The sequence below is a fragment of the Lonchura striata genome, chromosome 27 (assembly GCF_050655825.1).
Source record: "Lonchura striata isolate lonStrDom1 chromosome 27, ASM5065582v1, whole genome shotgun sequence".
Lineage (NCBI taxonomy): Eukaryota > Metazoa > Chordata > Aves > Passeriformes > Estrildidae > Lonchura > Lonchura striata.
This window is the reverse complement of record NC_140729.1, coordinates 2777626-2798977: the sequence shown is the minus strand read 5'-3', so window position 1 is coordinate 2798977 and position 21352 is coordinate 2777626. Positions and strand designations below refer to the sequence as shown.

At 40.8% G+C, this 21352-nt stretch overlaps 3 protein-coding genes across 5 annotated transcripts; all 3 read left to right on the top strand.

The window, feature by feature from the left end:
- The first annotated feature begins 1280 nt into the window (after positions 1–1280).
- On the top strand, positions 1281–5861 carry LOC110471928 (keratin, type I cytoskeletal 20). The gene is made up of 8 exons (XM_021532985.3): positions 1281–1809; positions 2581–2663; positions 2884–3040; positions 3547–3708; positions 3790–3915; positions 4082–4302; positions 4927–4967; positions 5623–5861. Exons 1-8 carry the CDS (start codon positions 1387–1389, stop codon positions 5718–5720), a joined length of 1311 nt encoding a protein of 436 aa, XP_021388660.2. The 5' UTR covers positions 1281–1386; the 3' UTR covers positions 5721–5861.
- A 1312-nt stretch (positions 5862–7173) lies between these two features.
- On the top strand, positions 7174–11070 carry LOC110471896 (keratin, type I cytoskeletal 12-like). 2 transcript variants are annotated; one of them, XM_085561871.1, is made up of 8 exons: positions 7174–8258; positions 8608–8690; positions 8909–9065; positions 9339–9500; positions 9599–9724; positions 10081–10298; positions 10548–10627; positions 10836–11070. In XM_085561871.1, the coding sequence occupies exons 1-8, from the start codon at positions 7275–7277 to the stop codon at positions 10931–10933; spliced, it is 1908 nt and encodes a 635-aa protein (XP_085417997.1). In that variant the 5' UTR covers positions 7174–7274; the 3' UTR covers positions 10934–11070. The 2 variants fall into 2 exon arrangements, with proteins under 2 accessions (XP_085417997.1, XP_077644425.2); XM_077788299.2 differs by having other exon boundaries at positions 10545–10627; positions 10836–11035.
- Positions 11071–12825: 1755 nt separating this feature from the next.
- KRT222 (keratin 222) lies at positions 12826–19670 on the top strand. 2 transcript variants are annotated; one of them, XM_021532904.4, is made up of 6 exons: positions 12826–12969; positions 14590–14718; positions 15421–15641; positions 16064–16140; positions 16316–16421; positions 17741–19670. In XM_021532904.4, exons 1-6 carry the CDS (start codon positions 12874–12876, stop codon positions 17952–17954), a joined length of 843 nt encoding a protein of 280 aa, XP_021388579.3. In that variant the 5' UTR covers positions 12826–12873; the 3' UTR covers positions 17955–19670. The 2 variants fall into 2 exon arrangements, with proteins under 2 accessions (XP_021388579.3, XP_021388580.3); XM_021532905.4 differs by having other exon boundaries at positions 12843–13051.
- The last annotated feature ends 1682 nt before the right edge of the window (positions 19671–21352 follow it).

Here is a 21352-nt window from a genome sequence, read left to right as displayed (position 1 = left end):
AAAAACTTGGCAGTACTGATTCCCTAATATATTGGGTATTCCCTAATACCAAACTATTCTGGTTTGGGTGCTCTCCAATACACGTTTCAATGCCTCCAAAGCTCTGTGTCTCACCAATTTCCTTGCCCCAAGCTGGGATATCAGTAGGTACAGCAGCTGCTCTCACTAACACAAGCCATGTGTGTTCATTGTTCTACCTGAAAACATCAGTAGCACACATAAGCACTGTCAGTGCAATGCCCCAGGAGCTGCACCTCCTGCCACCCACTCTCCTGCACCACTAACAACCCCTCAGCAATCAGGTTTTTCCTTTGCTTTACAAATTCTCCATGCACTTTCTGCATCAAGGGTACTCCACAGTCAGCTCAGGAGCATCCTCCACACGATCAGCAGCAGGATGGTTGAGTCTCTTCATGCCATGGAAAGGCAGCTGGTTTCCTGTTAATGACCACAGCCCCTGGGCTGGGGACAGACCCCCCAGCATGGTACTTGTTAACTGATGGTCTCTGATGAGGCAGGAGGGAAACTTGTTTTGCTTCAACTTCAGCCACACTGGAGGGCTGGAGGGTCGTTCTACTGGAAGCTGGAACTCAACACTTCCTGCCACTCTATGGACCTCAGCATTTCACATGTGAAACAGTGGGCTGTGAAGGCTTCCAATATTCTCATTCCTCCTACCTTATTTAAAGAAATATTTTTTCCACTCAATCTCAGCTGTACTGAAAGCTCAAATTCAACTTGCAATGGTTTTCTTATACCAGACAAATGTATATTCAATCCAAGCTGATGGCAATAGCCTCCACTCTTCACTGGCAGTGCAGATGTTGGTTTGTGCTCGCTATGAAATGAATTCACATGGTAGTACAGCTGCCTCCTTTCTAATAATATATACACTGTTCTAGAATGTCCTGAGGCCCAAGTTATTGCTTACTCAACAGAAATATAAATATTTTAAGTCTCTTGTCACATATAAGCAACTCTCATTTTAAATTCATGCACTGCATAGGGGGATAAGAACCTACTCATTTGTTTCAAAGGGCTACAGAGAGGGTTGGCTGCAGGTACATGGTTATAAATGATTCAACAGATCATTTTTTGTTTATCTGTTATACAAAATAACAAAGCAAGCAAACTAGCCAGGGAGTGTTCCTCAAACACAGACGAACAGATGAGAACCCCTTCAAATTATGGGGAGGGGGGGGGGGCAATATCCTGTGTGCTCTTTGTACTGATATCAGTGACACTCTGCGTCAACATAGGTGGGGTTTCCAGCCATTGTGCTTCCTCTTGGACCTGTATAAAGGTGCACAGTGCACACTCAGCTCCTGACTGGCATCTCAATCTGTGCTGATTTACCTGCTTCAGTCTAGAAGACAAAGAGCACAAATGGCATTCTCCACCCGCAGCATCCAGTGGAGTACGAGCAGCCGTGTCCAGCCCTCTGCACCCAGTGTCAGTAGTGTGACCTCCAGGAAAATGTCCATCCAGAAGATCCAGGCACCCAGTGTCTATGGGGGAGCTGGGGGCTATGGCACCCACATATCAACCAGCACCAGCTCTGGCCAAGGCCTCAGAGGGAGCCTCCAGCTCAGCATCACTGGGAGCGATGTGCTGCTCGCTGGCAATGAAAAATCAACGATGCAAAACCTGAACGATCGCTTGGCTGCGTACCTGGAGAGGGTGCGCTCACTGGAGAAGTCAAACTCCCTGATTGAGAGGCAGATCAGGGAATGGTATGAAAAGAACACCACAAGCATAGGGCAGGACTACAGCTCCTACTTCAAAACAATTGATGAACTCCGAAACAAGGTAAGAGATCATAAAGCCCTCCATAAATATAGGAATTGCAATTATCAGTGAGATAGAGAATAATCTGTTGTAGAAAATGTACTTTTCCAAATTGGCCTAGCTGGGAAGAAGTTTATTTTTGATCAGCTACATATTAGTGACAGATTTTAGATAATTTGTAATACCCATAATCATTCATAATATGCCTGCAGTTGTGAGTAATCTCATACCTGAAAAAATCTGTGACTCAAAATTAACTAGTTCTATGATATTTGCCTTAGGTGGCTTTAATTAGAGAAAGTACTAATGGTAATCTACATATTCAAATATATTTTAGCAACAGTCTATTTCAAAGTGGTTTATTAGAAAAGAAGGGCAAGCACTCAGAAAAAAATTAAAGACCACTACTTAAAATAGTAAATTACCACTGGAAACAATGAAATATTCCAAACACTCAACTGACAGGTTTGTCAAATCATATTTCCAGAACTTTCTTCAGTCTTTTCCCTTTTATTTTTTATCAGTTCTACTTCCCAGCATTTAAAAGCAGATACCTTCAGAGAACAGTTCATCCCAACTATTCAATGCACTTATTTTATAGCAGGACAATTTGTCTTTTGGACATCCCTAATTCCTTTCATGCACTTCAGAGGGAACTTAGCTTAAAGCCAGCGGACCAACAGACAGCTGAAGTGAAGGAGGATGAAGCCTACTTATAGTATTCATTCCCAGGAAAGGATCAAGTGTGAATTTCTGTGCAAAGTTTCATTGCTTATCCACCATTCCCTTTAGATTTCTGCTGCCCAGATGGAAAATTCCAGACTTGTCCTTCAGATCGACAATGCCAAGCTGGCTGCTGATGACTTTAGGCTGAAGTAAGTTCCATGATTTTATATCAATTCTCTTTCATGATCCTCTTATTTAGGAAAGCTTCCACTTATTGGAATCAGTGACAAGAAGTGAACATTTTCCAACTTTAAGTTTAATATAATTTCACAATGACTGTGGTTACTGATTCTAGAAGCAGTTACTGATTCTAACATTTACTCCAAAGTGTTGCATTCCAATGATGACAAAAGGCACTGTATTGTACAGGTTTGAGAATGAACACCTGCTCAGGCAGAGTGTGGAGAGCGACATCACTGGACTGCTCCGTGTCCGTGACGACCTGACTCTGACCCAAGCTGACCTGGAGTCCCAGATTGAGAGCATAACCGAGGAGCTCGTTTTCCTTAGGAAGAACCACGAGGAGGTGAGAGCAGCTGACCACAGCCAGGGAGAGGCGCTTTGTGTGGCAAACACAAGCAAGCTCACTAGGAAGCATTTCTATCCTTTCTGGAAGCAGCATTACCATGTGTGACCCAAAGGGACATTCAAGCTATCAGGCATCAAAGGCTGAACACTCCTCCATTCCAGGAATGAAGGAGTAAAGGTTTTCTCTAAGAAAAATCTATGGTTCAGGAATTGCTACCCCAAAAAGTACACAAATGGGAACCATGACTTCTGCCCTCATTCCACAGATTTGTTCTGAGGAAATCATTTTTATGATACATTTATCTATGGTATAACATTTATTGCTATCAAGTAAGTGAACTGTTCTGCGAGGTGCACTAAACAGTATTTACAAGGTGATTAAATTGTCTTGCCCCAAGATACTATTAAGGATTAGTCCTATGTGTGTAGATGTTGAGTTTGTGCCCAATGCCCAGGAGTGAGAGCTCCCTGCAGCAGGTGCTAACACAGTCCCCATTGCTGCAGGACCGTGACAGGCTGCGCAAAGAGGCGGGCGGCTCTGTGAACGTGGCGGTGGATGCTGCTCCCGGCATTGATCTCGCTGCTATTATGGAAAACATGAGAAAGCAATATGAAGAAATGGCAGAAAAGAACCGCCAAGAAGCCAAAGAACATTTTGAAAAGCAGGTAAAGTCCACTGCTTAAACACCAGCAAGAACATTGGTCATGCCTGGCTGCAGTTCACAGTCCCTCTATTCCTCATTCCAGACAGCAGAACTGAACCAGGAAGTTGCCCTCAATGTTGAGCGGCTGGAGGTCCAAAGGAAAGAGATCACGGAACGGAGACAGGTCCTCCAGAACCTGGAGCTGGAATTACAGTCCCTGCTGACCATGGTAAATAACAAAAAGCAAGATAAGGACTGTAGATAGCAGAGAGTTACATAGAGGTGTAATAAACAGAGGATAAAAAGATAAATAGAGGAATCAATCAAAATGTTATTTACAATCAAAATGAATAATACGTCAATGAACATGTCACTGTTCTTCCCATGCACTATAGAAACAGACCCTGGAAGGCACTCTGGCTGAAACGGAATCACGGTACAGTTACCAGCTTGACCAGATACAGGCAGCAATTTCCAGTCTGGAGGCTCAGCTGAGGCTGCTCCGAGCTGACATGGAGGCTCAGAACAGTGAGTACAGCATCCTGCTGGATGTCAAGACTCGCTTGGAGATGGAGATCGCTACATACCGCCGGCTGCTGGAGGGAGAGGAAAGCGGGTGAGCACACACATGGCTTTGCGTGTTGGTTTGGGGTGAGCACACACATGGCTTTGCGTGTTGGTTTGGGTTTCGTGTCAAATCTGCCTCTCTCCAACTGCTTTGCCGTGGAGAAGTCCCATTGTCCAGTTCTCAGCCACAGAATCAGAGCAGGCTGCCTTTCAGGCTGGGCTACTGAAGCTGCTGTGGAATTTTGAGGTGGCTCTCCCAGCCTACAGATGGTCTCTCTGTGAGCTGGGGAGTTGGGTAAGATGTTCACATACCAGGAACACCAGTAATGCAGTTTTTGATCAATTTGTCTGTGTGGGTTAAGCAGAAAGTGGAACTTCCCCCCAAATTCTACCTGTCCAGCTGTTCTAGCTCAGGAACTAGATCAGGTGTACCTGCATGACCTGAAGTCCTAGCATTGCAGAGATGAGTCTGCAGATTAACTGTACCTACAGTTTATGCTTAGCAAGTTTCACTTCAACTGAGAGAACTCGTTTTACTGAGTTATCCTCTGATTCAATGTCTTGATGAAAGGGGATTAGCTATCCTGATCAAACACATAGGAAATACACAAGGATGTTTCTTAAATGCATGAGTTGCCATATATTTACATTTTCTACTTTACAATTTGAACAGGAATTTAGAAGAGATATCATTGGCAATAGAGGCTGAAAAAGGTATGTCCCACCAACTTCTTTCTGTTTTGATGACAGCCTGTTGAAATGTTATGGAATTAAGCAGCCTGATACACAACAACAGCTTCAGAGCAAATAATCAGCCAGTGGAATCTCATATCAAGAAAGCAATCAACTGTATGGTTACCCTATAAGGTCTATACAACCCTGGTTTTATATATACAACTCAGTGTAAAATCAGACTCACCTTACCCATTCTGTCATTCTATGAGTCCTCAGAGAGCCAAAAGAACAACAGAGAGCTACTGAATTCCCCTCTGGAGAACTGCAGAAGCACCTGCTTCTCCCTGCTAGCTGCACAGGAACATTGAGACTTCCATGTAACATATCCAGTTTCATAGCCAAAATTTACAATTTGGTCTAAGTCTATTCCAAGGTTTTAGGTCTACAAGTCTGTGATAAACTAAAGCAAGACTATCAAGAGTGCTAGAGAGTTATTGAACCCAGTATCCACTACAGTCTATGGGCAACACACTCAATATCCAAAAGAGGAGAAGCCACACCCCACACACTGCAAAAGTTTACTTCAAGGACCTGTGGATTGAAGATGCTTTTTGATTTTTCCTCATTGACTGCTACTACTGCAGCAATATTGTCATGTACATTGCATTAAATTACTTCTCAATTTCCTTAACAGAATCAAGTAAGTTTAAGAAGATCAAGACAATAGTGGAGGAGGTGGTTGATGGCAAGGTTGTCTCCTCTGAGGTCAGAGAGTTTGAAGAGAAGATGTAAATGGCACCAGCAGAAAAGATGCCTCTGAGTTCCCTGGAACTGATGCCAAAACGAAAAGGTTTATAAAGAATCTTATCTAATTCACCCTAAACACCAGAAGGATTAAAAAATGCCAAAATCTCAAATCTTTTGTTGTTGCTGCTGTTGTTTTTCTGGGGAGCATTAATAAAAATCTGTAAGTCACAACATAGAAGACTTTAGTTTACTTATATAGTGACTGAGTACCCTGATGGAAAGAAATCAAATCAGTCTGGTATGAATGCATAATTGCTTCCAACTTAGATACAAATGTAACTATTTGGTTTTTAAAATGCACTAAGGCATGAGTTCAGCACACCTTTTCTAAATGTGAACTCCCACTCAAACATACAGCAGCTTTACTGCATTAAAACCTGATTATCAAATAAATTAGAAATGTGAATTTGCTTTTCATAATATATTAACGTGAAAAAACAAATTGAAGAAGCCTATTTGATATTTTTCACATTCTGTGAATGGTTATGTCACCAGGGACTACAGCAAGCCAAGATATTTTATGGATAAAAATATATTTGAAATTATCTCCCTCTTTGTCAAACCTTTCTGTGCCAATAATGTTCCCTGTCCCATAGGGAGGCCCCTGTGCCACACCTGGATTCTCAGTCTCAGGAGTTTACATTTTCCTCTTGAGAACATAAACACACAAAGTTCTTCCCTATGAAACCTCACCTGTCCAGAGCTATGTACTGTACATAAACAGCTGCCAAAGAACTAATCCTCTGCTTTCACTGCCCCGAGTCACTGAGACCAGGATATCAGCTCATTTCCACAGAAATGCTTTACTTACACCTTTGATCTTCCGCTCTTTTCTGCCCCAAAAGCACCCCATGCTCTTGAGTGCAGATAAATCAAAAATTAACACATTTCAGTTGACAAATCCAATGATATAATTAAGCCAGGACAAAGAAAAAACTATTTTCCATTTATCAAGATAACTTCAAAAGAAAAATATACTGGCTTGGGAGGGTTCCCATGCCCAAACCTGCACCCAGAAGTGCTACAATTGATCTTCAGATCTGTATTATAAGAAGCACCAAATACAGAAATCAGATTTCTTATTTTGAGATAACAGCAAACTGTTTAGCAGAATGGTCAGTTCTCAACTCTAAAGTACAAACTCTTATATGCTATAGACTATATGCTATAGACTATAAGCATGTCACTCTGAGGTATTTCAGTGATGAAAGGGCTAGGGCATAAACCCAATTCCAAATCCTATCTGGTATATTTATGTTTTCATATTAATGATCACCCTGCAGCTCACTGAACATCCATGTGCCCTTGGACACCTGATGGTCACTTTTCCTACTTCCTATCAAGCATCCAGGAGCAATAATCCAGCAAAGGCTCCTGGCTGAAGAGGATTATGAAAAGAAAGACATTCCTGCCACACAGGCTGAGAAGCAGGGATCAAAGGGATCAGTCTGCTGACTTAGCAAACTCCTGTAAGAACAGCCCCAAATGCAGGAAGCACTGCATCTGCAATGACAAAACAATTATTTATAAGGGATTTAAATGCAAAAAGAACTTTTTGTGCTTCATTGCACATGGCAGAACACAGTCGTGATGTCTCAGCTGCACTCCACCCATTTCCCCTCATACAAATACCTGGAGGGTACCAGATTTCCACTCCCATTGGCAATTTCAGTTGGCACATATCATTTCGGTTGGTCAGAACATACTAAACTGACATCCCCTCCAAATAGGAGGGAGAGAGAGAGTGAAAGCTCTCCCCAGGAGGTGGGGACTCCTCCTGAAACACCCACTGCTGTCTCTATAAAGCTGACCCTGCTCCTGCTCTGCACTGCTCTCTGCTGTATCCTCCACAGGGCAGATCTAGGCACCTCGAGCACCATGGCCCTTTCCGTGCGCACAAGTGGCGGGCCCCGGCAATTCTCCTCTCGGAGCGGATTTGGAGGGGGATCTTTGAGGATGTCCAGTTCCAGTGGTGGAGGAGGCTTTGGTGGCAGCGGGCTTGGCTTTGGTGGGGGGTCTGGTGGAGGGTTTGGTGCCGCTTCTCTGTTGGGTTCAAGCTCTGGCTTTGGTGGGGGCTTTGGGGGCAGCTCAGGTGCAGGATTTGGAGGCAACTTAAGCAGTGGCTTTGGTGGAAGCTTTGGAGGTGGTTTGGGTGGTGGCTATGGAAGTGGTTTAGGCAGTGGGTTTGGGGGAGGTTTGGGAAGTGGTTTTGGCAGCAGTTCAGGTGCTGCTTTTGGAAGTGGTTTTGGTGGTGGCTTAGGGACTGGTTTCGGAGGTGGGTTCAGCCCTGCTGGTGCTGGTGATGGCGGCATTCTTTCTGGCTCAAAAAAAGAGACTATGCAGAACCTCAATGACCGTCTGGCTGCGTATCTGGACAAAGTGAGATCTCTGGAGGATGCCAACACCGAGCTGGAGCGCAAAATCCGTGAATGGTATGAGAAAAATGGCCCTGGCACTAGCACCCCTGGATCTGGGAATGACTACAGTAAATTCTACCCCCTCATTGAAGATCTTCGAAACAAGGTAGCAAAGCAATGCAATTAACATAGCTTTATATTTGTAACTCACTTAATAGTATTAATGCAAACAACATAAATTTCTTTTAGCAAACAAGAGCACATTTATCCTTTGGTACTGATGCTTGCAGTGACCTCTGTTACCTTGCACTGGTGACATGTGGTGAATTTTTCCTGTCCATTAAAGCAGTTCTGTAGCTGTGTCACAAAGTGATTTGTCTAATCTGAATAAAGGAGAAGGCACTGATGGAATGCAGTTCTACATACCCTTGTAGAATACAAAGTTTAAAGCCATTACAAAAACCATGAAGCCTTTGGGCTGTTACAACAGTTTCTGAACACTGTTTGTATTCTAGATCATCAATGCAACCATCGACAACGCGAGGATTATTCTGCAGGTCGATAATGCCAGACTGGCTGCTGATGACTTCAGAGTGAAGTAAGAATTTCTTAGTGCTATAAGAACTCCTTAAGGAAAAAATTATTTTGTACTAAAAATCTCTTTCCTTGTAGAACACTTTTAGTATAATTATTAAACAGTATTACAATAATTATGTGTATTAAATTTTCAAATTAAAGCCAAAATAAAATACATTAATAGTTTCCATTTGACCTCATGGCCATGGAAAAAGTAACATTTAATCCCTTTATGCATAGATATGAGAATGAAGTGGCTCTTCGGCAGAGTGTGGAGGCTGACATCAATGGTCTGCGCAGAGTCCTGGATGAGCTGACCATGACCAGGGCAGATCTGGAGATGCAGATTGAAAGCCTGAATGAAGAACTGGCTTATCTTAAGAAGAATCATGAAGAGGTATTTTTTTTCCTTTGTGAACTCATAACAAGACACATGAAATTGTGAAACATCAAATTACTCCCTTATTTAAGCCAGTGGGAGTTCCTGGGTTTCATTATAGGTTTTGTTTGCTGTTATTTTTTGAGTTTCCTAAGTGAAAGAGTGCGACAAACAATCTACAGATCCTTGTTGAAACAGAATTTATATCACGTATATTTCTTTACATATATTTTGGTATAATTATTTTGTCTTTTATTAACAGAACCTTCTCTTTATTTTCAATCCCTCCAGGAGCTTCAGGGCATCCAAAGCAGTGAACTTGGCCAAGTCAGTGTGGAAATGGATGCTGCTCCAGGGACTGACCTTACCAAGCTTCTGAATGATATGAGGGGACAGTATGAAGTCATTGCCGATCAAAACCGTAAAGAGGCCGAGGCGTGGTTCAATGAAAAAGTAACAACCAGAGAGAGCAAACTCAGCAAAATGCATGGGAAAATGAGTTCAATACTTGGAACAGTAAAATTACATCCCATTCTTCCTTGTCATTTCAGAGCGGAGAGCTGAAAAGGGAAATCTCCACCCATACTGAGCAGCTCCAGTCAGGAAAGAGCGAGATCACAGATTTAAAAAGGACTCTCCAGAGCTTGGAAATAGAGCTGCAGTCTCAGCTCGCCATGGTACGTTCTGGGAAGCTGCTGACTGCTCAGAGCCAATTCAGTAACTTCAAAAGTCTTTTTAGACCTAATCCTATTCCATAGAATTGAGGATTTGCATTTCTTTCCACTTAAATTTTAGTTCCCAAACAGCAGTAATATATCTAACTGGATTTCAAAGAGCATGTCACAAAGCAGATCGGTTTTTACATCACATTTAGGGAAGTGACAAGGGACGATTTTCAAACCAGTGTTTTCAAAAAGAAAATAAAACCTTCTGAGTAATGCAGCTGTGCTCACTCCCTTAAATAACTTCAGCTGGTTTTGCAAAGAGGTTTTTTTTTTTCCTTAACCAGAGATTATTTAATATCCTTTCACAGAAAAAATCCCTGGAAGACACTTTAGCAGAAACGGAAGGTGGTTACTGCGCTCAGCTGTCACAAATCCAAATGCAGATCGGGAACCTGGAGTCCCAGCTTTTCCAGGTCAGGGCTGACATGGAGCGCCAGAACGCGGAGTACCAACAGCTCCTAGACATCAAGACTCGTCTGGAAATGGAGATTGAAACCTACCGGCGCCTGCTGGATGGCGAGTTTGTGTAAGGAACTGGCTGACACAAAAGATCTCCTTGGGTTTATTTTCTGTACCAAAATCCTTTCCAGGAAAAAAAGAGGTAAAATAACTGGAACATTCTCCAAGCGACAGTAAGGCACATACAGTGATCTGAAATATCACTGTGACTGAGGAGAGTGAGCAATTCTGCTCACTATTTAAATAACCTATCAATGTCACCATGATCCTATCAGACAGCCTGAAATAGTGCATGTCTCTGATTCCCTTTTAGAAGTGCTGGACAGGCAGCTACATTTGAAAGCTCATCCCTGACAGGGTCCAAATCTCAAACACAATCACTGGATTCTTCTCAAGGTAGGTAGAACTTGATTGAATAAAGTTTTGTTTCTAAAGTCATTCTTACAAATAAAATAATACCTGTTATCCTGTTTAACTACATCATAGAGTTCATTAAAATCAGAAGCAAATTGGAAAGGAAAAGGGAGTACCTGATCATGTGCTGCTTTGGTTTATCATTTTTAACACATTGATAAATATTTATTGTTTTGTTCATGATGTCTAGATCCAACCAAAACTAGAAAGATCAAGACAATTGTTGAAGAAGTGGTAGATGGAAAAGTTGTTGCATCCCACGTTAAGGAAGTTGAAGAGAAGATATGAGGCATAATCTGATGTGGCAAAGGATCCATTTATTCCAAGCCAAAATGGATAAATAACTTTATTCTTTTGTATGAAGTGATAAAACATTTGGCTTTGTACTAAGAATCTTTTAGATAAGACAAAGTTGGCACTTTCATTCCTTGCAGACATAAAATACATTTCCTGCTTCACTCTATCAGCATTACCTATATGATTTCCATGGTGTTCTTTAAAAATATCATATAATCTCTGTTCAATAACCAGAAATATGAAGCACATTTAATCAGATTTTCCTTTTTATAATCTTTAGTAATCAATAGATAAAATAATTTTGCTGTTCTAATAGCATTTTCCAGGTTTGATGCCTAATAAAAAGGACTCAGCAAGCTTTAAGGTATTAGTGTCCCTTTATTCTCCATGACCTCCTCCAGCTGTGTGGTGAGCCAGCAATAAAATATGAACATTGAAAGCAGCTAGAATTCAAAGTTCCATAAATCCTAGGAAAGATGCAATTGCTTACACCTACCTATCTTCAGCCTCCAGAAATTTCACAGACAGGTGTTCCCTTAATACCTGAAAAAAAGGTAGAAAAGGAAAGCATTAGTTTATACCATCCCAAGTGCAATACCTTGTGTTTGTCTGATACATTCCTAATTGTTTCCTTATGTAACTGCTCTCATCCCAGCAATGACAAACACTGACAATATTTTGGGTTTAGACCTACACAGAACAAGGATAATTGAGACAATTGTAGAAAAGAGAGTGGACAACAAAACCTTTCCATCTCAGTCCAGGTCAAATGGAAGTCAGTCAGCTAAGGAAAAGAAAATCCAAACACAGGATCCTTTCACATGTGCCAACAGACACAGCCAAGAACAGGCAAGCCTTTTTATACCAGGAGACTTTTAAGTGGTACTTTGACTTCTAAAAAGATGTGTGTCTTGTGAAAATTTACTGCCTGTTTTATCATTTAATTGATGTATATTCCAAGTACCAAAAATGCATTCCTCTCTTTGCTAAATTTTAAGTTTCTATTGAAATTGGAATTTTTTTTTACTGCATATCTGGTATTGTGCACTACTGGAAAAAAATTAAATAAGCAAGATTTAAAATGAAATAGGTAAGAGCCATTCTTAGCAGACAAGATCATTGGGATCACACAGTGCTACATTGAGCAGAAAATGAAAAAGCACAGCACACCAGGAAACCTGTGCTGGACCTGCCTGGGAGCTGTCAGGAAAGGGGTAAGAACCCCACATACATTGTACAGCACACCAACATCTGGCACAGGTTCTGAAACACCGTCAGAAACAACCCAGACCCTTTTCCTGACAGCAGTGATGTGTCTGAAGTGTACATTCACCAGAATTTTGCCCTCTGCAGGAGAGGAGACAAAGCCCTTACCCCAAGTTGCACCAGCACTACTCACCACCAGTAGTGCTGGTTCCTCTCCCTCCTTGTTGTGTTTCTGCCCATAAAAGAGGATGACCAGGAGCTCAGCTCATTTCTGAAATGGGACAGTCCTCAACAGTGGGTCAGCTCAGACACCCGAGACTTCATCTCACTGAGTCTCAAATACCTTTAGGGATGGAAGTTCTGTGACATCCCTAACAATGGTGGAGACACCTGCCAGCGGCACTGCCACCAACCCAGCTATGCTATCTTTCCATGTCCTCTTGCCAGAGCACTTCATGCTGGGCAGCTGCAACTTTATCACAGTTACAGCGTAACAAAAATATAAAGACATTTTAGATTCATTTGGGTGCATGATTTAGGAATAGTTATTGTAGTGCTATCCTTTGCTGCATTAACCTGCTGCCAGGATGGGCTGAAGGCTCTGAGCTCCCCGCGCTCCCCGAAATGGGCCGCTGCCGCTTTAACGGCCCCGCGGCCGCAGCCCCGCGCCGCCGGCAGCGGAGCCGGGAGCCGGGGAGGATGGGAGGAGGAGGAGGAGGAGGAGGATGGAGCCGGCTCGGCTCCGCCGAGAGATCAGGGCAAAGTATGAATCGCTCATCACCCGAAATCAGATAAAGACCGTCAGCTCAGCAAGGACGCAGGTAATGCCTCCTCACAGCCACACACCTTGCAGAGTACGGAGCCATTCCCTGGCCGTACAGTTCCTCCCGCAGCCTCTATGAGGTACAGTAATTCCTTTCAATGCAGCAGTTTTTCGGGGAAGGGACGTGGATTTTACCGCAGTAAGATGTGAACTAGAAAAATCGGAAATAGATTTTGTCAAGGGTATGGATTCACGCTGAACGAATGCTGTGTAATTCATCAGGATGCTTTTCTGTCCCTGCAGCCGGGCTATTGCTGGGATTTAAGGGATGATGACATAGGCTGTAACAGGGTAACCTCTAGCTCCATGTAGTTATTTCAGAGGAAAAAAAAAAATCCTGAAGAGAATCCTTCTATATGCAGCAATCTTTGCCATTTTTAGCCCTCTAGTAAAGTACACTGTACCTTTGCAGGAACTATTTTCTATTGCTCACAGTAAAAACTATGTTTTGCTCTTCAGCACATATCAGTTGTTCTCTCATACAGCTTGATTAAATGTTACCAACACTCAATGTTGCTGTCAGGGATTTACATACAAACAGCCCTAAACCCAACTGAAATCAAACGGCAAAACAATTTTGACCAAATGTAAAAACATTCAGGGGGAAATCAGGTATTCTGTCACCTTGTAATCAGGTATTGCAGGAATCCCAGAGGTTTGTTTTAAGGACAGGCCAGACGCTGCTGCAGCCTGGCTGATCCACCAGCAGTGCCAGACACCCGACAGGGAAGCCAAGTTGATCTTTATGTTGGCACAAAGCAGCCAATGCCCATTGGTTTGATCCTGTCACACAAATTCTGCAGCAACCAAGCAAGAAAGGGGAAGCAAAAAACACTGGGGGTTCACCTGTGGATGAGACAAACCTAGATTTTTCACAAAAAAATATCATCTAGTAAAGTTGCAATAAGTCACTATGAACAGGGGAACAAAACCCTTATTTTTCTTAGTTCCTAAGCCCTGAATTAAAGAGATTATTTTCTTAAAGTCTATGTCACCATAAAAACCTGCATAAAGCAGTAAAATAAGCAAAAGAGCAACTACTGTTTCAAGAACTTAGGGCATCTTCACCACTTGCAGGGAAACTCAGAATCAAAAAAGAAAAATAACTTCTGTAAGCCAAGCAATCGTTCTGGAAGTTACATGCATACTACTGAAATCAAAGACAAGTCTAAATCTAAAATTACCCCACACATGATCAGGAGTGGTTTTAAAAAACTACTTTTAACAGGATAAAAAGAAAAAAACCCAAAACCCTGAAATCAAAAATGCATTAAAATCAAAGCATGTTATTCAGACTTGGAAGCTTGAACTATCTGCACCTTCTATAAGCCCCTTTATTCCAGAGGTGAGTAAAGTCTCAATACAATTGGGTAATTTGTATGAGAATTCCTCTAGGACAAAGGTGCCAGGGATAGAGATGTGACCAACCACTTCCCATCAAACACAGTGGAATAAGGGCTTTCCGTCTACATAATACAGAAAATATTAACTCCTCATTGTGAGCTTTCACGTATTTATACAACTCTAATAAAAATTCTAACCAGACATTTTTATGTGCCAATTTATTACTGTTATTCAAATACTTTTAATACTGTTATCTTTTGTATGTCCCCTGTAGTTAGAAGAAGGTACAAGTAAAAGAATGGACAAAGATGCAGAAGCACTAAAGGCAGCCAGAGCAGAACTGTGCGAAGCCCGACGGCAGTGGCACCACATGCAGATCGAAATCGAGTCTCTCCACGCTGTGGTAAGAGTCAGAAATGAAACTTGAAATCTCACAGAAAAAAGATTTGTCCTTGATGCAAACTATCCCACAGTCGATTTCTGTGACAGTCACAGCCACCATACTGCAGAAATCCACCACAGGAATACTCATTTGGGGGCTCCAGCTCCTCACAGAGCCCTCGCTCACACACACTGACCCAGCACACATTCTGGAGCAGGATCTGCCACTCCAGACGTGGTGTCCTGTTTTCATACCTCCCAAGCACATTATTTGCATGATAGTCCCTTACCAAGCTTCTGGTCATTCTGCCTTACCAATTCACAGCATGTTTATGACCTTTTTTTAATGTGTGGACCAGATTCATCAATTCATTTGTGATAAAATGTCAGCTGTTTGCTCAATTCAGCAGTACAGAAAAGCTCCAAGAGCACAAAGACACTTCATACAGCACTGAGCTGGACATTGTTTAACTGTAAAATCAGAAATCTGTAAACTCAAGGCAGTAGATTGTTGTGCAAGACGTGGCTACACTTTCATCTGATTTTAAATTACCACAGAAAATTTCTCAGCCAAAGTATTACCTTGAAAGCTTTACTCCTGTTCTTAAAGAATAATCTTACAAGAACGGATGTAAAAATACAGTTTGTTAATGAAACCACGTATGTCTGTAACATCTTTGCACACAAACTTTCCAAATCTTAAAATATTACTTAAATTTCACAGGAAAAGGGTTTGGAACGTTCACTGCGAGCCACGGAGCAGCAGTACCACATGCAACTACAAAATTTGGAAGGTGAGATTGAATGCTTGGAGAAAGAGTTGTTGGAAGTGAGAAGAGGAATTGAGAAACAGCTTCGAGAGCATGAAATTCTCCTGAACACGAGGATGAAGCTGGAGGAGGAGATAGCGACATATCGAAGTCTCTTGGAGCAAGAAGAGAGCAGGTACTCGCTGCTTAGAGAAAAGGATCTCAATTTTGTCTTCCACTTCTGAAGGTCTCAAATAATCAGAATTGTAAATGCATGAACAAAACATTTTAAAAATACCTAAAATCTTACAAAAAGGTTTCATTATAAGGTAGCTTCACTGACTGGGGACTTTCTGGTACTCAGTGTCTCACACACATTGCAAAGAGCAGCTTGATCACTGCAGCCTCACTCGAGACACTGTGGGTCACTGGGGCCTTGGGATATTGGCAGAAACTTCCTCCAGTTCTGGGCTTAGAATGAGAAATCCCAACAAACAGTTACCACAATCAAACAGAACTTCTCACATTTTTCAATTTCTCACAGCTGTTCATAGGATAAATTAGGAATTAAAGTAATTCAATACTACTAGATGCCTGTAATCTTTTTTTTTTTTGTAGGTTCCGTTGCTCAATACCTGCTGAGAAGGATGACAAAAAACCCAGCACTAGCAAGATCACCTTTACGCTGCCTTCAGGTGAGTTTCAGGCATCTTCTCCTTAATGGATTTTGGCCCTGACTGTTCACAACTACTGACGAGCTCCTGAATATTTAAAAAGGATCTTTTCCAATGTATGGGAAATAACTCCTGGTCCTGTGTACTGCCCTTGCCTTTCTGCATGCTCACTGTATACCTGCATATTCTTTTACAGAGAGTGCAAAGAAGCACAAACCAAAGAAGGTGGAACTGATGACAAAACAAGCAATCCTAGATGGAAATATCATGAAGGAAAGTGCTGAAGCTCATGGCACTGTACAGTAAGATAAACAGGAATTTCACAAAATAACAATTGGAAGTAAAGGGTGGAGGTTACATTTCAGCAGCTTTGAATTTTCCGTTATTTGGTATCTGTTATATCATGCCCACATAGCCCAAGAGCTTCAGAAGCGCAGTGAGAGCTCCTGAAGGTGCACTGAATGGCAGTGTTTAACAATACATTACATTTCAAAGTTCTTTTTATTAGCATTGGCTTCATAAGCAAACAATACCATGCTGGTGCTTCTGATTTGTAATTTCTATTTCTGTTAAGAATGAAACTATGAATAATTCATCTTGCTAAGGCTGAAAGCAAAGAGCCCAGACCACATTTGGGAAGTCCCTCTGGGGCATATTTATGCACATAAATTCAGGCTCAGCTGCTCCAACTTGCTCCTTGGAAACTCCTACGTTTCCCTAAACAGGGGAGGGAGAGCCTGGCTCCTAAGTAGGCATGTGAAAGTCTGTAAGGATATGTTATTCACCTGAAATTACTTTAATAGTATTGGATTGCCTCAATTTTTTTTCCCCCACCTGCTCTTTAAGCTTTTTTGTAGACTAATTTAAAGTTACCTTTAAACACACTGTAGTGGGCCACTCCTAGCACTGAATCATAATCAGCTGCTGAAAAAAATAATGTCATCATAAGGTCCACCAGACATACCCCATAGGTGACATTCATTTTTGTGCTCGAGCTTTGTTCATCAGACACTCAGATCTGCATAGAGCTACTCCGCTGGGTGCAGTGTACTCAGCTGGGTGAGACCCAAGAGCCTGACTTTCAGATCTGAATTCTGAAACACACACAGAGAATTGAATCAAAAGAAATTGCCTCAATATTCCTGGATCAGCTGGCTTTTCAATTCTCCCTATTTTAGTTCCGCCCTTTTTTCTCTTTAATGTAATATAGATCCACATTCTGAGGTTTGAGTCTAAACAAGATTTTCTTCTCCCTGTTCTGAAGGTTTTCAGATGCAGGAATTCTGTCCTGCCCACTACAGTACTGAGGTTTCTTGCAAAATTTTTGAGCTTGGATTCCAAACTTTCTCCTTGGAAACAAACTGCCTAAAGTATTTGGAGCAGTGGTTTTGTAGCCATGTCTACCTAAAAGTACAAAAACAAGAACATAATGAACCCTCATCCTTTATTTAGCTTCTCTGGAGAATGAACCTAGAAAAAAGACACCTCTGGTATCCCAGTACCATATAAAATAACTTGACTTTTTATGATGCCATTTCTCTCTCTGTTTCAAAAGCAGTTCTGAAGATAGGTAACTAATACAGCCTAATAAATCATAAATACCTTTTCTTTATTGTTTCAGGACAGAAAAAGTGGATGAAGTTATTAAGGAATGGGAAGGTTCTTTCTTTAAGGACAACCCTCGCTTAAGGAAAAAGTCTGTTTCCTTGCGTTTCGATCTCCACCTGGCAGCCACAGAGGAAGGGTGTTTGCACACAAAAAAGAAAACCCTCCCCGACATTGAAGTCAGGCTGGTGATGAGGAGATCCTGCAGCATCCCATCCATCAAACCTTAACCTCAGCCAATTCCCTCAAAGTGCATCCACAATGGGCTCCGGAAATAAACTGCAGATGGACTCCCACGGCTGCTGTCTGCTACAACCACACATCTTACCAAGCATTTGGATCGATACAATAAAACCATTTAAGTCCTTCAAAAGAAAGGGTGAACAGCAAGGGGGTTCTGATTCCAAGAAACCCAAACTTCTACTGCTTTTATACTCTGGGTGCAGCCCTTTCATATTCTCATTGTTGTTGTTTTGTAGATTTTCACCAAGTATTACAAAAATTAAACTAGAACTTTATAGTTTGACATATTCTGCCTTTGTAAAAGAGAACTTGTTTTCTCTTTCCAAAAATGAGAAATGCCTATTTGCTTCTCTTAATTATTCAATATTCCATTCATATAATGACTGGTGAATACTTGCAATAATTTATATCACAGCTGTCATACTTCTAGAAATATATTTTAAAATAATACTTTCTAACAGCAAAAATTACATATGAAAATACTCTTAAAATACATGAACTATTAACAAAGAGTTTTCTTTTAAAAGTGGCTAGTATTTTTAAATTCCTTTTTTTCAGGCAACAACTGAGCAAAAATGTCTTACCTCTACATCCCTATACATCCATTTTAAAGGTGTTGTTACAATCCAGTAACATTTTAGCCATATTGCTCAACTGATTTTGAAGCAGTAATTTCCCCTGAAAAAATCAATCATTTTCTTATGTGTCCACACACATCTCTACTACAAGTCTCTTAGCCAAGGCAAATGAAATTATTCTCTAATTGTTCAAATGGGAGGAATCAAACGACCATTTGAATGCTGCTATTCCATTTTTTTTTTATTATAACAATGTGCATTAAAATATCCTCAACAAATTTCTCTTCTGACAAACACTACCGATAAGTGATACTGTTGATTTTGTCCATGTGACAAGTCACTGTTACACCAGGGTACAACTGTTACTACTTCAAATTGACTGGGCAAAATAAGGGCTACAAATTCAAAGTACAATTCAACCAGACCCCTTAAGTACTCCCCACTCTTACCCAAAGTGGCTGTGGGCAAACACAAACCCCAACAGAAACCCTTCACCGGTACACAGAGGAACAGCCATCCTTCTTTAAAACCTTACAGGACAAATTTCAAACAAAGACTGAAACAAGACTGTATGAAGACAACAATGATTGTTTGTGAGGATTCTGAAGAGGATGGATGTCACTGCTCCCACTGGAGCACCGGGATTGCTGGGGCTCAGAGTCTGGAGAATCCACACAGAGGATTTGCTGGATTACAACAGCACGTAAAGGATTGATTTCAGTGTCAGTATCTGCCTTATTACTTATGGCATGTGCACAAAAGTGATACTGCAGATCCTTTCAGAGTTAATCTATGCTTCTATCCTTTGTTCATGGTAAGAACAATGCATCAATATTGCCCCATCCTGTCTGTACTGTATCAAACTCGCTAATTATCCTTAACCTGAATCATGAGCTGATGTTATTACCACTTGAGTACTTGGCATCCTGAATGTATCAGCCTGCTCCAGTATTTTCACTATGCAGCTTTTTTTTTTGTGCTTAGACTCTGTACATTTTACAATACTTGAATTTAAACTAAGTTTTAATTGCTTTAAGGCACTTTAAACAGGGATACAAAATTACCAAAGTAAATGATAGTACTACAATAAAAAAAAAGTATTAAAATGGAGTTTCTCTATGCCTATTTTGTGTGTGTCAATGTCTTCTCCTTAAGTGGAAAGTAAAAGAAAAATGCAAAATAAAAGTTGCAGATAGGAAAATCTGTAGCACTGTAACAAGTGTTTTCTCTGATCCTCTCCACAATTAGAAAGACACAAATTCCCTCAGAATCTTTACCATAACATGTGAGTGTCCTTCTGCTACAAAACTTACTCTTTTTTCCTGGCAAATCCAGTCACCCTGGCTATTTTCCTCATGTGTGACTTCCTAATACTGACTTCAGTAGCTTCTCCTACTTTAGGCCTGGTTCAAGTAGGCATTCTGGTTTTAACTAAGTTTTCACATCTTTCAGTAATTATCTATTTTTGCATTATTCACAAATTCCATCTCTCCAAATGTAAAGAACTCTCTTTTGTTCACAAAGTAGTTGGCTTCCACAAGTATCAGCGTGAACTCCACATAGGCATCAAAATAATAACATCTCACCCTCATTTTTAGGTCACTTTAAAGTGGAATTTAAAAAAAAATTAACACTGAAGCTTAATACTGTGGCAGAGAAGTCTTCATTTCTGTGGTTCTAATTAAATCCAGACCAGCTGAGCCTCTGCCAACTAGCACCTGCAAACGGCTGATGTAAAAACGAGTTTTATTGTCTCAATCTACTTCCCAGTGAATGTCTGTCCTCATTCCAAAGCTTGTGAAATTGCTGGTAATTAAAACTGTTGGGTAAGAATTAGTTTTTACATTCCCCCCTGGTGAGCATAGTGCAGTGTAAACAATTCCATTAAATCAGTAAAACTACTTATATATTGTACAGGATGTTAAAAAGTGTACGCTGGTAAAACCTTTCACTATCACATGATGGAACTGAGGCAAAGAGCATAGGAAGAAAAAAGGGGGAATAAAACAAAGTAGGAAATACACTGATGGCTTTGAAAATATAATGATTTAGAACTATTAGTATGGAATGTCAGTTTCCGCAAATGTACTTGAACACCACAATAAACAATTCCGTTTTAAAAATAAACACATTTTAAATAATTCAAATTTTAAAATTTTGCTTTAAAATTAAAGCAAAAGTTAAAATAATTAATAGAAATTGCAAATTTTCAATTTTTAATTTAACATTAAATGCAATTTACACTATCAACAAAATTATGTTATTAATAAACTAGAAGTGAATGTATGAAACTAGGGGGAACCTAGTCAAAAGCAGGAGGAAAACCAGGTTATCTTTCACCTCTTACATGTATTTTCTCACCTTTTCTTTACCTTTTCCTGCCCCAGTTAAGATGGTGAATTAATGTGTTGTATTTCGTTGGCTGAGGAACCTTTTCAACTCTTGCTTTAATATCAAATTGAAGTCACAGATTATTCTGCTATATGGCAACAAATGTCCATTGTGGGTACAGTCAGCAGAATCTAAGCAGATGAGGGCAGAGCTCTTGTCTCTTTATTTGTTCATAAAAATAAGTGTATTTAAGCATAAAAACAAATTGAGCCAGTGGAACTGCAGGCATCAAGAAAAATGGCCCCAACTTGCAGCAAGTCATGTTCAGTTAGTTTTTCTTCTTTTCACCTTCTATCATCCTTTTGGGTTAGGCAGGTACCATCTCCTTTGGCTTTCCTTCGGATCCACCCAAATTCTCCCTCATGAATGTCTAGAAATACATCTTATTGGCCACGTGAGACCATTTCAATGCCAAA